General features: G+C 43.7%; 2 protein-coding genes across 5 annotated transcripts in view; one reads left to right on the top strand and one right to left on the bottom strand.

Annotated features, from left to right (window-relative positions):
• Nucleotides 1–8829: 8829 nt before the first annotated feature.
• LOC113833165 (translation initiation factor IF-2-like) lies at nt 8830–13978 on the bottom strand. Its single transcript, XM_035451380.1, has 3 exons — nt 13936–13978; nt 12653–13819; nt 8830–12313 (listed from the first exon to the last, which is right to left on the bottom strand). Exons 1-3 carry the CDS (start codon nt 13976–13978, stop codon nt 12138–12140), a joined length of 1386 nt encoding a protein of 461 aa, XP_035307271.1. The 3' UTR covers nt 8830–12137.
• The window catches only part of Kmt2e (lysine methyltransferase 2E (inactive)), a 66425-nt gene continuing 62068 nt past the window's right edge, over nt 13496–17852 (top strand). For 2 of the 4 annotated variants that reach the window (XM_035451589.1, XM_027393408.2), the window contains exon 1: nt 13496–13634. The gene's annotated coding sequence lies outside the window, so the exon portion shown is untranslated. Of the gene's footprint in view, nt 13635–14005; nt 14607–17852 lie in introns of those variants that run through there. The other 2 variants (XM_027393407.2, XM_035451588.1) reach the window with 2 other exon arrangements.

The following is a 17852-nucleotide window of genomic DNA, read 5'->3' as shown; positions in this document are numbered from 1 at the left end:
TATTGAAGAAAAATCCCTCCCTGTACCTTTTCACTTCAGCCACTTTCACTGGACTAGTTTCTAATATGTCAGTTGAGGGAAGGGGTCACACCAGGTGAAAACTAAAATAACATTTAACAGAATAGCTGCGTACGGTGGTACACACCTGTAATCTCAGCACTAGGGATAGCAGATATAGCAAGATCAGTTCAAGGTCATCTTTGACTATAAAGTGACTTGGGGCCAGTCTGAGTTAACATTAATCAGGCCTCGCCTTACGTAATTACGTTTGACCCAAATAGGGCGTAGAACACCATTCCACATACACTTCAATATTTGTCAGCTTCCTTTTAGAATCTCAACATCCTGCAAAGGATTTCTAAGCAGGAGTGTTCAGGTTCTAAGAGGATGTGTGCACTATATAACACACCTACAACATTCCGAGAAGGCACCCACACTTCACAAGCATTAATACAGATGCACTTCTAGTTAGGGAATCCCGCAGTGCTGGGTGTTGTGGTGAGCCTGAGTTATCTGAGACCATCTTTGCAGAGCAACCCACACCGAGGTCATTTAAGCTCATTTCTGCGGAACTGTGGAACCAATCGTATTCAAAGGCACACTCTGTAAAAGCTAAGCCTCCAACTTCCGATCCTTCCTGAGGGCCAAGACTGCAGTGACTGCCTCTATGTTTTCTTATTAGGACTATTTTTTCAGTTATGGCTGGGTTCACAAAATACTTACTCTATGGATGACTTCTCTTCTTTGGTGCTGGGGATAGAACCAGAGCTACACCTCAGCTCCTAAACCCTCTACCACCCTCGGGACTTTTAAACCCATGACAGGCATGATGGAGAATGCATTTAAACCCAGCACTCAAAGGCAGATTTCAAGGCCAGCCTAAAAGCAAGTTCCAGGCCAGCTAGGAACAGTGATAACTTTCCCCCCAAACAAAACAAAGCTAGAAATCAAACATACGACTGGAAGCATATGGAGCAAGTGCTCTACCACAAAGCTATAACCAAAGTTCTGAATACTTTTAAAGGGCCCAACAAACGACCATAAGCAATCAGTTAATACTGAACTGAACTGAATTCATTTGGCTGGGTGAAACCCTTCCCTGTGGTAGTACTGTCAGTCTCCGGGACCTCTACTACGAATTAAGATACGAGTTTACTTTAAAGCATGCAGTTTTTCCATTCAAAGGTACAGAGAAGAGGGTCTCTAAAAGCCAGTGACTGCTCAAAGATGCTGCTCTTCATTAGTTTACACCATGTACTAGACTATCTGTGACTGTCGTCTTTTCATAGTAAAATCAGTATCACAAGTGCTTGGTGAAGGCACTAAAGCTCTGAAACAATATACTCTACAGAATGAATTTAAGTTCTCTAGCATTTATTCATGTTTTAGAGACAGGGTCTCCCTGTGTAGCTCTGGCTGTCCTGGAGAGCACCATGTATATCAGGCTTAAAGGTGTGTGGCACTACACCTAATTTAAAACTTCAATTCTTACTACTTTTGATAATACTGACTTGGGGCCTAGGATGAGGTAACAAGCTAAAGTCAGAAGGTGGGCAGGCTTTTCAGGGTTAAGCAGACTGGAATAAAAATGTAAGATTGTGCACTTTCAACAAAATTAGCTGGCTAAATCCAGTGAGATGATCCCCAAACATAAGAACTGACACTTCCACAAATGGCAGTGTCCCTCTGTGACACCTATTAGAACACATCATATTTGCTTCCTCTGAGTACATAAAAACACACTAAGTTTGTCTACTGCTCTCAATTACTCCAAGAGTCTGCCTGTGGAAGGTTTTTTAGTCACCCTTTCCTCCTTGCTGGAAGCAACTGTTTGAAACTGTGTTTATGTAGGGGATGGACTTGGCAGGCCTCTGAAAGAGCAAGTGTGTTTTGACCACTAAGCCAACTCTCCAGCACTACTTTTACAACTTAAACACAAGCTCAGCCTCAACTGAAGCAGTCAGTAAAAATAACACATTGCTCTATTTTCTTGTGGACCATGATCAAACATAAAACCTTTGTCACCCTCCACCCCACAGCTTTCCTGAGTCAGGGTCTTACAGGTTAGTCCTGGCTAACCTGGAACTCATTATGTAGACTTTTAGGGCCTCTGGAGTGTTGGGATATATGGCATTTGTTACCAGGCGTGGCTGACAGTCTTTGGTTTTAAAATTTGCATCACTGCTGAAGGCTGTCCATGGAGATGCTTGTGGGGTATTTTCTTATGGCCAATTTCTAAGTCTCATACAGCTTTGGTAATTACTTTATAAAATGCTTATGCCTCAGTTAGAGTCCATCATGTTACAGAAAAATGTTTACAGTGATTATTATGTCCGATTTAACTTTTTTAGTAGCCTGTCAAGTAATAAAAGTATTCAGAGAATTAGTCATTCCATTGCATTCAACTTTAACCTTGTAGTCTTATTTTTAAAGGTCAAATCTTCTCAGTGAGAAACCATTTTTTCCCCCTCCATGTAGCCTTGCTGTCCTGGAACTCACTCTGTACACTAGGCTGGCCTTGAACTCAAGAGATCTGCCTGCTTCTGCCCAGTGAGAAAGCAATTTTTTATATAAATGTCAGTTACTTAATTTACCAAGCCTATTTTAGCTTCCATTTTATTAAAAAAAAAAAGGTAAAAACAAAAAAGGAAGGATATTGGTAGCACTCTAGAGAATACTGTGGTACCACCACCTATCTAGGAATGAGGCTGTAGAAGACCCTGCTGGAGATCCACTAAAGCTAGCAAATCTTTATTTTTCTAGTTGCTGTGATGGTGGATCCTTTATTAATAATACAGTGTAAACTCACTGGGCTGTTTGAGTTTCTTTTTAGACAGTCTTTCATAGCCCAAGTTGGCCTTGAATTCCTGACCTTCCTGCCTGCAATCTCTCAGGTGCTGGGGTTACCAACACATGTGGCCACCCCAAACATAAAATCTTTTTTTTATTTTTATTTTTTTGTGGAGCTATGAACTGAACCTACAGGATAGGCAGTTGTCCTATCACCAATCAATAAAATGACTACATATTACTGCATTTAGTGGCTGGGACATAATGTATGTAATTATCACCTATCCATTTAACCCCTCTGATTATTGGTATTCTGGATCCCAGACAGCGATCCCCTCGTTTCTTTATACTAATGCATCTCTGATACATACTCTACTATTGCTCTACTCCTACTTCTAACAATCCATAAAAATACTCAACCCTGTGCTTATTATGGTTTTCTTATTCCTATTCTACACATTAGAGAGAAGTCAAACTCAGTTTCATGTACACATCTATGATTATAGGAATTTAGTAGATGCTAGTTGGGTATTTAACTGAACTTGGTCTTCATCATCAAGCTTTCTGACATCTCAAATTACCTGAGTTCTTATGAATGGCCAAATACTACAGCAAGTACTGAAGCACACTAAGCACTGTGCCCTAGGGGAGGAGGAATTTAGTGGTTATAAAGCAAAAGCAAACCCCAAACAAAAGAAAATACTTAAAGTTTATTGCAACAGGAGCACAAAAATCATACTTATATGTGACAAAGGAATTCATAATTTCAAATAGTGTCTAAAACTTAGCATTATAATCCCAGTAGCTAATATATTTATTTTTTATGAAAACATTACTAAAGAATCAAAAGTCAACTCAAAAAATTAACACTGGTCTTGGAGAGATGGGTCAGGGGTTAAGGGCACTGGCTGCTAGAGGACCAGGGTTCAATTCCCAGCAACCACACGGTGGCTTATAACCATCTGTAATAAGATCTGGTGCTCTCTTCTGGCCTACAGGGATACATGCAGGAAGAACATTGTATATGTAATAAATAAATCCTTTAAAAAAAGGTAACATTCAACCACCTTTTATTTAGTTGATTAAGTACACATGAAAGGAGCTAATAATTTAAAAATGTAAGTATTTGCCATCTACTTGCTCGGCTCCTCATTTATTCATGTTGTGAGGGACAGAATCAATCTAGGAGACTGGTTAAATCTAGGGGCCCAGAGGAAAAGAAAAATCTGATCAAAAGAAATGTTTTAATATAAAGGTGTCATTAAGCAAAAGTAGGGAGAGGAATTAACTAATACTGAACAACTTAAAATTGCTTCAGGTTAATCCTAAAAAATTTTTGTTTTGCTTTGTAGATAGGGTTTCTTTGTGCATCCCTGGTTATCCTAGAACTCACTCTGTAGACCAAGCTGGCCTCCAATTCAGAAATCAGCCAGCCTGTTTCCAGAGTGCTGGGATAAAGATGTGTGCCTGTGCCACCGCCACCGCCACCACCACCCAACTAAGACTGGAGATTACTGTTGAAGCTCTAAGACTTTACTATTTGATGTGCAACATTTACTTTATTATTTTATGTGTATGAGAGTTTTGCTGAAGTATGTGCACTGCATGTATGCCTGGTGTTCCTGAAGGTTAGAAGGACTTCAGATCCACTGGGATTGGAGTTACAGATGGTTGTAAGTTGCCATATGGGTACTTCAATTTAAATCCAGGTCCTCTGCAAAATAACAAGTGTTCTTAATCACCAAGCCATCTCCTTAACCCCTTCAAATTTTATCATCAAAAATTTCCACACATTCCTAGAGCTAATCCTAATATTGTATCAAATGTCAGAATTCCTGAAATTAGGGGTGAGTGAGCTGAGTGCGTTGCAACTTTTCCTGGTAATTTTCATAACAAGCCCTCAAGTCAATGTAAAATGCTGGACGATGCTGCAGAACGGGAATACCCCATCCCCAGATAGTTATCTTGAATTATGAAAGAAATGGTTACAAAATCTCCAATTTTCTTATGTTGGATAAGTCCAATATAGTAATACTCCACTAGAAAGAAATGGAAGAATGTGTTTGAGCTGGTCTTTACATTTTGTATCCTTGTGTGGTGTGTCATGTGTCTTTAGAAGCCAGGAGGCTGACAAGTGTGGTCCCTTGTGTGTCATGCCCCGCCCCACACTACCGTATTTATTTAAATAAGGGCTCACTGAGCCTAAAGTTTAATGATTGGCTGGCCAGTGAGCTTGATTCCCGTTTCCACCTTTTAGTGCTGGGAATACAGGCATATACTGCCAGGTCTAGCTTTTTAGGTGGGCACCGGGCTCCAAACTCAGGCTCTCATGCTCATACCACAAGCTACCGAATGAGCCACCTCTTTAGCCCCTACATAGGGCATTTTAATAAAACACTTTCCATTTATCTGTTTTCTGAAGTAGTGTGTCCTATTTAACTATCAGCTTGACACAAGCACAGTCTGGAGACACCCCAAAAAGGAGTCTCAACTGAGGGACTTCCCTGGGCATGTCTGTGGAGGATCCTTTTGTTAATCACTACAGGAAAGCACAGTACCATTCCCTGGTCCTTCAGTGTGTAAGCTAGTTAAGCATGGGCCTGAGAGAACCAGAAAGCATCATTGTTTCTTCACTGTTCTGCTTTAAGTTCCTATCCTGACTTCCCTCAACAATAGACTGTGACTGTTAATTGTAAGCTGAAATAAACCCATTCCTCCCCTAAGTTTTTTTTGGTTAGTGTTTTATCACCAACAAAAAGCAATCTTGAACATAGTGTCCACAAACAGCCTATGGCTGAGAGGAATTAACTTCTAGAGTATGAAGCAAAAGGGTCCTTGATTCAGAAGTAACAAATCTAACTTGTCAAGAAGCATAGGTACTAATGACTAATAACTATGTAACTTGACAAAGATTGCGTATTATGATTAGTAAGTACCCTGACGTTCTTATATCCCTCCAGCAGCTCAAAGTCTAATCCACAATACTTTCCTTAATAAATATCAACTATCAAAATAAACAAGATCAGTTCTTCCGAGAAGCTGTAAAGTTTACAATCAAAGTATATCCTTACAATGTCAAAGATGGGATTACAGATGAGGGATGGAGAAGCAGGGCTGAACACAACAACGGAAGGCTATGATCCTAGCACCTATCCTGCCTACATAATGAGACCTTCACTCAACCAAAACTATCATTTGCTCTAAAGGCCTAGAAGCCTGCACATTTTCCTGAAAGTTCCAGCCCCTCAAATTTAGTAAGTCAGCTGGTAAGACTGTAATTCCTGAGCTCTAAAATATCAGTTTTTTTTGGCTTCTGTTATCTTTCTTGCCAGGTGTGGTACACACCTTTTTCATTCCAGCACTCCGGTCTTAAGACAAGTGACTTAGAAGACACTGAGCTATTTTGTCATGAAACTCTTCAGTAAGAGAATAAAATGGATAATGAATCAGTAAAAAAATAAGCAGAGATATATTTTCTAAAGCAGAAGCAATTTTTTTTTAAGGGTTTTGCTAAATACAGACTTATTTGTCACACAGATTCTCAGGATGGAATTTTAATTGCCAGAATGTACACACATGTAGTTCAGACTGGCCTGTAATGTGAGCTCTTGTCTTAGCCTCCTAGATGGTAGGAATATACCTAATTTGATGTTTCAAGTTTTTTTGTTTTTTTTTTTCTGGAGCATAGACCTTTCATGAAAAATTTAATAAAGCTAAGGCTAACCTTGTAGAATAGGTTCTTTCTTGATTCAACAACAGTAAAGTTTGTCAGAAATACAGCAGGAGCTTGACGTTTGGCATTATGTGTAAGTGAGGTATGATAGACAGGTATAAATTGCCTATAAAGAAAATTTTTTAAATATAAATGGAGATGTTTATACATTTCTCACTTAATCAACATCAATAAATGACCTACGGTGGCTCACCTGGCTAAAACACAAACCCCAAGGTCTCATTACAAATTGTTACTTCAAATTAAGACTCTCATTAACCAGTGATTATTTCTTTAGCTCTGCTGTTGTTAGCAACACAGCAAACCATCCACAAGGAAATGCAAATGGTACAAAAACCATATAAGTTTCAACTGACAAAGTAAAGAATGGAAGGAAATGACATTCAGATAGGAAGGTCTGAAGTTCTGATTACATAACTTTAAATCAGCCTAAGATGTGAAGCTGGGAACTAGTTATCTGTTGGCTGAAATCAGGGTCACAGTGGCCATTTTCCTCAGGAATAGAGAAACAATAGAAGGGAAAAACCAGACAATAGCTTTGACACTAATACTTGTACTTGGAAAAGACAACTTTAAAAATAAAATCTCTTGAGAACAAGGACTATGAAAATCACAATCTCTATGACTAAATCCCTATAATCATTGAACAATCTGGATTAGTTTATATAAAGTAGCATCTATTGTAGGTTATATTCAACTCAGTTTATTATATAAAAACTTTTATACATAAAAGTTATTTTGGGGCCAGGCGTTGGTGGTGCATGCCTTTAATCCCAGCACTCGGGAGGCAGAGGCAGGTGAATCTCTTTGAGTTCGAGACCAGCTTGGTTTCCAAAGCGAGTGCCAGGATAGGCTCCAAAGCTACAGAGAGAAACCCTGTCTCAAAAAACCAAAAGTTATTTTGGGGCTAGAGATAGCTTAGTTGATAAAGTATTGCCATGTTTATAAGGACCTGAACTGGACCCTTAGAACCAGGGTATATGGGGGTGTTGGAGAGAGACAGGAAGAACACTGGGGCTTGGAGGCCAGCCAGCCCAGCCCAACTGTTCTAAGAGAACAGAAGCTGTCTCAAACATTAAAAAAGTGGATGCAGCTGAGGAATGACAATTGCTGTTGATCTCTGGCCTCCATTATGCTCTGCAGACATTATGGCTCCTCTGTGTGCACAAACATATAAACATACATGAAGAAAATCATGTTTTGTAGCAGTAATTACACCAAAGGAGAAAAAAAACCTAAAAAAATTTAAGTTATATATAACAGAGATAATGAAGGAAAATGTCAAGAAATACAAAATCGGAAGCAATCCAACCATGAACACTAATAGGACAAATACAAAGTTGGTACATTTATATATTTTATTTGAAGTACTGCTCACTTTTTAAAAATTTTTTTAAAATTTTAATTAGAAAGAAAATTGTTTTACATGTCAATCCATTTCCTCTCCCTCCCCTCCTCCCCTGTCCCCTACCTATCCTATACCCTTTCTGCTCCCCAGGGAGGGTGAGGCCTTCTGTAGGGGGGTCTTCAGAGTCTGTCATGTCCTTTGGCATAGGGCCTAGGCAAACCCCCTTGTGTCTAGGCTCAGGGAGTATCCCTCCATGTGGGATGGGCTCCCAAAGTCAGTACTGCTCACTTCTCCAAGTAAACAAAGACCTCCAACAAGTGGTCTTCCTCATTAACTGCTGTTTTGGAATTCAAAGGTTACAATTTATACTGGATATTAAAGGAATCCCCCTCCCTCTTTTTAACTACATACATGGTTAACACATATTTATAGAGGCAGTAAGGTTTGTAGTCAGAATAATACAACATTAGCTCACCTAAAAATAATTTCATAGAACCATGGGGTCTCTGTGCTTGTTACTTTCCTATTTTGCTTCCTTTAAATGAAATAGTGAAATACTGGTTCATCACATTTTCATATGAAATTCCATTCTGAGAAACAGAATGATCTAAATGTTAAATGGCACGGAGATTTATGGAATCCACTTTTTGGCTAGCAGCATTCAGTAAACTTTCAGAATGTTCTTGGTTATTTAGGAATAAATTTACTTTTTCAATTTTCTGTTGAAACAGGGTCTCGTGTAGCCCTGGCTGTCCTTAAACCCCTTCAACCTCCTGCCTCTACCTCTCTGCAAGGTTACATTTTCATTTAAAAAAAAATGAGAAAACTGGATTCAAGTTACCTACAACTCTTAAATATTTAGAATCTTCAGATCCCTAATCTGCAAGTAGAGTTGGGTATTGCTGCCACTAAAACATATTATCCAGGAACAGGCAGGTAATACCAAATTCATCTTCTTAAAGACAAACTCAACAGACCATGTGCATATTTAGCTGTGACCTGTTTGAGACAGGATCTCATGTAGTTCAAGCTGACTTTGAACTTCTGACTCTCCTTATTCCACGTCCTAAACGCTGATTAGAGGGATCTGGCACCATCCCCAACAAACCATAACATCTCATTTTGTCTATCAAATGATTTCAGTTCCAATCATTTTCAGGTATGAAACTTGATATCATTTTGTATTTTCAAGAGACACTAAATGTCAGGGGCATGGGTGAAACATATAGGAGTATTTTAAATAAAGAGCAGTTCTAAGTTAAAAGTGGAATGTTTCTCACTCTGAATGTCTCGTTTATTTTGGTAAATTTGTCAAATGAATACATGCAATATACTCACAAAGCTCTAAGAGCAGACAATGAACAACCAATATTCAGACTTGCCTGAAAGAGTTTTCAGCTTCACTTATCATGTTAATAAGCCCTCTTACTGGAATGTCAATTTTCTGTTCACTAAAACCCATAGCTACTAGAAGCAGTCACACTGACATAATTTAAGCAGATTTAAACAAAGCCACTGTAAACTGAGTTTAGTATCTGAGAAAACAATATTCTCTATCTTGATAAACCTCCAAATACATCAAGATATCATAAACCCATCCATGTAACCATTGTTTTTTATGTCTGGTCCATTAGCTGCTCCTAGCCCTGTTTGCCTCCCATTCTCTTTTCCTATCAAAACTCTGGTCAAAACAGCCTTTGGCAAAGTTTGAGAGTCAATATTTTTACAGTCTACAGTCCACTATGACACTGTTTAATCTTACACTCTCTAAAAGAGCTTGTATACCCAAAAGCTCATCAATTATCCATCAGTGGGCTTGGTCACCAATATACAATGGCCCTAAGCATTGGGAGTAGAGAAGTTTTAAGAGGCATAAAGGAGGCTAAACCTGTGTTTATCTGGAAGTGGGAAGGAAGGTTTTACTCAGACAATAGGAGAAATGTAGTTAATATTTTTTTGAGATGGTATTTTTAGCACATAGGCAAATTATGTGTGACCCCAGGTAAGATTACAAGTGAGCAAAAGACGATCATTTAAATAAAATGAAGGTAGGGAATAATTTGGTAATTTTTTTGATATTACTAGAAAAGAACTAAGAAGCAAGCTAGGAATCTATCAATTCAGATAAATCTAATCCCTGAAGCTTTAACAATGAATCTAAAACTCTCAAATTAGAATTACAATAGAAATATTAGAGAATAGTCACAAATGAGAGAATTTCTATGATGAAAAGTAATCCCACGGTGTTGACAGGGTCTCACGAAGACTCGGCTGACCCTCCAGCTTACTGCATAGGGAAGGATGGCCTAAATCTTAGAATTTCCCTGTCCCTGCCTCCCAAAAGCTGGGCTTAAGCTTGTACAACCATGTCCAGCTCTAAAAAAAAAAAAGTTTGAAACGCCATTTTAAGAAAAATTGTTTATGAACTTCACTGAGTCAACGACCGGAAAAATAGGAGCAACAAGCACAAACGATGTTTCCATTAGCCTAGAAAATGGCTTCTCTTCCTTATTAAGACAGAAAATTTGAGAGCCTATTGAAAATTATGAGCTGTCTTCATAATAAATTTTTTCTGAGAAAAGTGATGTAAAGGAGCAATGGGATTTATTCACAAAAAATAAAAAGGTTATTTCACAACTCTTATACAAAATACCCATTTAGTAAATAAGCTGGGGGGAGGGGGCTTTGAATTTGGTCTTTGTAATACAACTATTTACATACATTTAAAATACTGTTTCTCCAGGTGACCAGAGCTAGTGGGAGTTCACCGACTGCATACTCACAGGGGTAAACCTGCATAGGGTCCAATTTGGCCCCCTAAATGTGGGTGACAGTAGTGTGGCTTGGGCAGTCTGTGTGGCCGCTGGCAGTGGGACCAGGATTTATCCCTAGTGCTTGAACTGGCTTTGTGGGGCCAATTCTCTTTGGTGGGATACCGTGCTCAACCTAGATATGGGGGGAGGGCCTTGGTCCTCAAAGTGATTCGACAGACTTCCTTGATTTCCCATGGGCGGCCTCAACCTCTCTGGGGAGTGGAAAAAGTATGGGGTAGGAGGAAGGGTGGGGGGAGCAGGAGAGGAGGGAGTGAGACCTGGGATTGGTATGTAAAATGATAAGATTGTTTTGAAACAAACAAAAATACTGTTACTTTTACTCATATTCAGTTACTTAAAAAATCCACGAAACAATGGTATAAAACAAATCTTGTTTTCAAACTATAAAAAAGACCCCACAACTAAAAATAAAGGAAGTAACATAACCATGATGCAGGTTAAGGTTGTCACTAAGCCCAGTAAGCATTCATTTTCTCTTAGCACAAAATATTGTTTGTGGGGGGAAAGTACCCAGGTCGCTAGAGCCTGTAATCCTAGAAAAAGGAGAGTGGGCAGGCATAGAGTTCCAACCCAGTCTAGGGTATTAAACAGGAAAATCCAATCTCACCCTTATTCCTAAATCCTACTAAAATATATATGCTTTTACAAGTGTGCTTTAAAGACGCGGGTTCGAGAACTTTAACGAATTAATATTTACCAGAAGCATTTGTAATTTCATCTTTTATTTTTTTTAAAAAAAGGACGACATAAATGCAACGTCGATGATTGAGAAATGACCTTTTGGTTTCATACAGATACAAGAGACCAGCACAGCTGGTATTCTGAACAGGCAACCCTCACCCGGAGGAGGGAAGATTACACATTCTCACGGGGTGCACAGGCAGGGAGGGTAAGGGGGGGGGGGCAAGGACTCGAGGAAAAGAAAGGTCAGACCCTGACACACACGGTCCTTGGGGCCTTGCCTGCTGCGGGAGACTTCAGTGTTGCTGGAGCCACTCTCGAGCTTCCCCGCTTTGAGTACCCGATCTGAAAGGAGCCACCCTCGGGGCCGCCTGCCTGGCTCCCGGGGAGACCTGGCACCTTACGTAAGGCCTCGGCCGGGGGAGGGGGGGCGGCTGCGACACGGGCGGCTTCCAGCCTCCTCCTGCACCGGCGGCCGGCACACCCGTCCCCGGTCCGCAGCCGCCGCGCGCAGTGGGGAAGGGGAAGCGCTTCCCGTCCTCTCTTCCTCTCCAGGAAGGCTCCCCCGCCCCCGCCCCCGCCTGGGTCCCCGCCAAGCCCCGCGGAATGCGGCGGGCGGTCACATGCGCTGCGGCGGACGTGCCTCTCCCCCCGCGCCCCGGCGCCATCTTGCCCTGACGCAGTTACAAAAATCCCGGGCAGGCCGCGTCCGCACGGCCGCCGGGGTCCCGCCGGGGCCGAGCCGGGACCCTCACCTCGCACAGGGAGAGCAGCAGCAAACGGTCAGGGCGGAGCCCGGCCACCGCCTTCGCCGTCGCCGTAGCCGCTGGGCTTCACCGCGGCCGCGGGGACGACGACCGCCGGCGTCACTTCTCTCTCTCTCTGGGCCTCCGCTCGCCGCCCCCGCGCCGCGGGCCCCGCCCACTGCTGCAGCATGAGGTCACCGCTAGCCAATCCCGGCGCGCCCCACCGCGGCCGCCGCGCGCCCATTGGCTGCCCCCGCCCGCCCCTCTCTCCGCTCCGCCGGCCGAGCGCCCAAGGTCGAGCCGGGGGCCGCCGAGGCGGAAACCGCCATTTCGGGGACGGCCCCGAGCGGCGCCCGTAATGGCCGTGTGGGTGCCCGCAGCGGGCCGCGCTGTGTCCCCGGCGTCCCCGCTCGCCCCGGAAGGCCGGCTCTGCCCTCCCCGTTCAATCACCGCCCCGCAAACGAACCAAGTCCCGCTCCCCCGCCCCGCGGCGGCCACGGCCCCGGCGTTTCCCCCTTACACGGTGGCGGGAGGCGGCGCTGACGGTGGCTGCGCTTTTTCCTGCGGCTTCTCCCCCCGGCCTCTTCCGCGTCTCGCTCCTCCATCGCGACGGCGGCGGACTCGGCAGCTCCGCTTTTATCCGGCGCCCGGAGCCTGCGCACTGGAGCCGCCTCCGCCGCTAGTGGGCGTCGAGTGACGGCCCGACCCGGCTCGCCCTGCGCGGCAGGCCAGGCCCAGGCGATCGGGCGAGCGGGCGGGGGAGGGGAGGGCCGGGGACGCCGGGGCGGCGATGGGACGGGGGCCGGCCCCCTCCCCGTGCCCGCCACCGTCCCCCGCCACCCACTAGCGGCGTCCGCGGCTCGCCGACGCGCTGACGGCGGGACACGGCCGAGCCCTGCAGTCGGGCGACCCCCACGGCCGGCGCGGCGGCGGCGGCGGCGGCGGGAGGCGCCGCCGTGAGGAGGACCCAGCGTCGATCGCCCGTCGGCCCGCTCGCGGCTCCCTCCGTGACGTCCCGCCGCCCGGCGGAGCGAGAGCAGCGGCCGCGCCCGGCGGCGGCCCCCACACAAGATGGCGGCCGCAGCTTGGTCCCCTCCCCCTGCCCCTGCGGAGCGGGGCGGGCGGGCCCCGTGCGCTCGCCGCCGCCGCCGTCGCCGCCGCGGCCGCCGCCGCCGCCGCCGCCGCCGTCGTCGCCGCCATTTTCCCAGAGCGAGCAGCAGTGACAGTGAGCGGGCGCGGGGGGCCGAGCCGCAGAGCGAGCCCGAGTCGGGGAGCGGCAGCAGAGCGGGCGTAGACACTCCCGGGAAGAAGGAGCAGCCCCGCCGTCTCCCAGCGCCCGCCGCCGGCCCTGCCCGACACCAACACCACCGCCACCGCCGCCGCCGCCCGGGGAGGGGGTGTGGAGCCGCCGGAGCTCTCCGCAGAGCCGCGGACGGGACGCGCTCGCCGGGGGCCGAGCCGTGACAGACGGGGTCCGGGCGTCTGGTGTGTGAGCAGCGCAGGTCAGTGCCTGTGGTGCCCGCGGGAGCGGCGGCCTGCGGCGGGGCTCGGGGCCTGGGGCTCGGGGAGGGAGGGAGGGCGGGCGGGCGGGCAGGGGTCGTTCGCTGTCCCCGGGAGCGGAGCCCGGCGCCGGCTCCGCTCTGTGCCCGTTCCCGGGGCGCGACGGCGGGGTGGGCAATGGAGGGCACTGGCGGTTAAACCCCCCTGGGCAGCGGGAGTTGGAGAGGGGGCGCCGGGGCTGTGACGACCGCCGGGGCCTGGGGAGCGGGGCAGCGGGGCCCCGCCGGCGCGCTGCCTGCCTGCCTGCGGCGGGTGCAGGTGCCGGGGGGACACGCTTAGGCCTCATTTTCTTCCTCCTCCTCCTCCTCCCCCTGCCTTTATTCCTGTCACTCCCTGCCTCAGCGTCCTCATAAATGCGCCAGGGGTGAACAGAACGCCCCGGGCATCTCTCTGTCTTTGTAGGAGAGAGAGAGAGAGACAGCTCCTCATCCTCCCGGGCCGGGGTAAACCCGCCCCTAAGGTGGTCACCCCAGCCTCCCCTGTCTCCTCCCCCGCTCCCTGGCACGACTGCCGGCCGTCCTCCGCGGTGCCCAAGACCGAGAATCCACAATATGGCTCGTCTCAGGAAAATAAAAAAAATAAAATCAAAAGCTGATTTTGACCGAAGGGTTGGCACCAGCGCGGTGGCCGCAGATAGCGACGAGAAACAAACGGTCCCCTGTGCTGAACCCGGGAGGAGGGAGAGAGGGAAAACAACAATCCCGGGCGGGCGCTTGCTTCACTGGCCGCAGTTCCGCCTAGATCCGCCCTATCTAGGCTGCCTCTCAGGAATGATCACATTTAAAGTCAAAAAGACAGACCGCCGGAGTTAACCCCAGAGCGAATTTCTGTGTCGCTTGTTTTATTCACCCTTGAGAGATGTGGATAATAGAAGGTGTTTGGAGTTCTGGAGACCTCGGGGAGAATTAAGTGAGGTGCGTTCGGCTCTAGGTTGGAGTTAGCAATACCTAATTGGGAAAACAGCCCCCCTTTCCCTTTAATTTCTGAGATGGAGAGTAAAAACTGTAATTTCCCTCTTTTGTCCTTTACAGATTCTAAAAATGGCGGCCCCAGGCTGATGTTGTGGTAATCTAATCAGCTCGGGTCCTCCACACCCCATGCAGTGCGTTTGTCTGCAGCATATTACAGGCTTATTATGTTTACATGAAAAAGACTGGGCTCGCCCCCCTTCTCTAAACTATTTACAAAAATGCGTCAATTTTATTGCAGATTATAATGCTGTGTTTTAGTTGATTAATTTTGTTTTTTTCCTGAGAGGCAAATAAAAGAACACAACTTTTGGGAAAAAAATAAAAATACTTGGTCTTAGAAATTCCATGATCAAGGGACTTTTAAACATTAGAAATTTTTTTAGGTACAGATAATAGTTTATGTTGGTCTTAAATCACCCATGTTTATCTAATATGTCAAAGTAAAATGTTTTGTTGAGTGTAACCTATTCTAGATGATTGAGAATTTTTATCTTCAGTTAAACATACAACTCTTAACTAATTTTGTGTATTTTGGGTTTTGTATTTTGCTTTAGAGTAAATTTTGTAGGGAGCTGTATAAACAGACCTAACCCTGTTAAGTTCACTGGATATAAGGATGCTTTTCTTCCCAATATTATGTCTTGCCTCTGCATTCTCTTGTATTTAAAGCTTTAATAATTTTGAATTGGTTGTATATTTGGTAAGGTGACACTCCATGCTTTGCTGCCTCTTAAATTTGTCTGATTGCATACTATCATCATTATGTAAGTTAAAAAAAAAAATAAGGCTTTGGTCTTGATTCCCTTTCCCATGCCCATTTGCCTATTATGGGATTGTGGAATTAGTCTGTTTTAATAGACCTTAAATCAAGCCATTGCCATAATAGGATCTTGAATCCATTTTTTGCCCTTGTCAAAATCTTCAAGACTGAGACAGAAAATTAACTCTGAGGTATGATTTAGCTGTACTTTCCAAAGTGGGAGGGATTGTCTTCTTTCTGGGTGGAACTGAATAGTAGGATATGATGGGGCCATTAGTGGGGTTTAATGACCTTTCTGGGTATGCAGCACTGAAAGATGAATGCCTTTCAGTCCAGCAGTACTTAAAAAGGCCGGAGAGCACACATCCTTTCGTGAGTCTTTCTCCGTTGTGTGAACCTTAGAACAGGATGCACTTCATATGGTGAAGATAGGAACATTCTGCAAAATAAGTGTGGAAGTAATGGTGTTAGGCAGTTTTACATCCCAGTGAGTTTCATCCTTGAAGACTGATTGAGTACAGAACCATACGTAGAATCTTTGAAATATTGTATAGTGAAATGTTGGTGGGTAGTGGGTGAGTTTGTATAGGAATTCCAGGTTACTTATTTACATAATACTTCTAATGTGTGAATCTAGACTTTAGATTCAATATATGGGCTCTGCGGTTAAGATTTGTGATTTAGAACAAGGTTGGTACTTTTAACTTGATAGTTGGTATTTGGTCTTCCTATCCAGTACATGAAATCAGTGTTTTATAAATTTATGTAACAATTAAGAGGGAACACTATACATACTATGGTTTTCTTGATATTGATGTTGGTCAGTCAGGTCTAGACATAAAGCAATTGACTAACTTGGTTTCACATAAAAAAACATTGTTAAAAATAAGAAAAGCTTCCTTTTGTGTTTTGTTTCTCTTTTGACTCCTGTGAAATAAAAGAGTAATTTTAAGTGTTTGTTGTACCTTATTTTCAGTAAAAAACAACACAGTTGTTGTACAAGTTAGGATAGGGGGACACAAATTTATTAACAGGTTGTGTTTAATTTCTGTTCCAGAGAATTTTGAAACATTCCATCTCGGGAGGAAACTAACAGTGTTTGTTCCTAGGATAGCTGAGTTTCAGGGATTATATATTTATCTGTTTAAGTGGATTTGTAGAAAACCTGTAATAGAGTAAAATTACTTTTAAAAAAGTTAATTTTAGAGACTGCCTTTTGATCATTCTTAGTTTTTGTTGTCATTATAAAGTATTTTTTTGATCCCTATTTAAATCGAGAACTTTTGCCCATTTCCTTTTACTTCAACTCTAGAGTCATAGTGACAGCAATAGCTGTTAATAGTGATTATGATTAGCAGTTATGCTCCTATGTATGATTCTGGCTTGTCCTCGATTCTTGCAGCCAGAGAAGCTTCTCTATATACTTTTTTGATGAGGGAAACCATTACTTCTTAAGTTAGTATGCTCATTTATAAGAGTAGTGTACTCATTTTTGTGTATTTACCTCTTAAAACTATAGTATTTTTAAAGGTGTATTAGAAAATCCTAACAGCTCTGCTTTTTTGTACATTGCTATTGAAACATAGATGTGTATTACCGTGGTAGTGTTTAAATGTAAAAATGTTTATTTTTACTTAGTTATGAAGTAGTTATGGATATTTGCATTTATGTAAAGTATTTGCTATGTAAAATTTTACCTTAAATTTCTATATTTAAGTAGCAATGAAATTTGAGTAGTTATCAGAATTGATTGGGGATATTAGCATTAGTGGAATGCAGTTGTCTGAAAAGACAGTACATTATTGAAAAACATATCTTTAAAAAGTATAATAGCTTTTATTTCTAAAAGACTTACTCTTGGCAAATGATAGGTGCTCATTTATTGAATTTAAAGCTTTAAGTGTACTTGTACTTCAAAATGGCTTAATCAGAGACTGTTTCTTATTATGTCTCAGAGCGTATTTTTTTTAGTTTCTGCCCCAATAATAGGAAGGATCTATTTACTTCAGACATTGCTGTGTGATACTATTAGCTTTGGGCTGAGTTCAAGAATCCAAGTGACTCAAACTTATTTTCTCTTTTTGTCATCAAGAAATATATCGGAAGGAGCCTTTATTTCCTTAATGCTGAACTGATTGTTTTTGTATTAATTTAGTATGAAAGAGCAGTATTTGTGGTTAGAATTGTTTTGCACTGTTAGAAGTAGACAGTATTAACCAAAGATTGACCTATTGCTATTAAGTCATGAGTATGTTATAGAGGACATATTATCAAGCAAACAAATTGTTTATTATTGTAAACTTCTAGACTAAGTGCTAAATTAAACATTAAATAGGGCTGGAGAGATGGCTCTGTGGTTAAGAACACTCATTGTTCTCCCAAAGGTCCTGAGTTCAAATTCCCAACACCTAGATGGCAGTTTACAACTG

The sequence above is a fragment of the Cricetulus griseus genome, assembly GCF_003668045.3.
Source record: "Cricetulus griseus strain 17A/GY chromosome 1 unlocalized genomic scaffold, alternate assembly CriGri-PICRH-1.0 chr1_0, whole genome shotgun sequence".
Lineage (NCBI taxonomy): Eukaryota > Metazoa > Chordata > Mammalia > Rodentia > Cricetidae > Cricetulus > Cricetulus griseus.
This window is presented reverse-complemented; position numbering and strand designations above follow the sequence as displayed.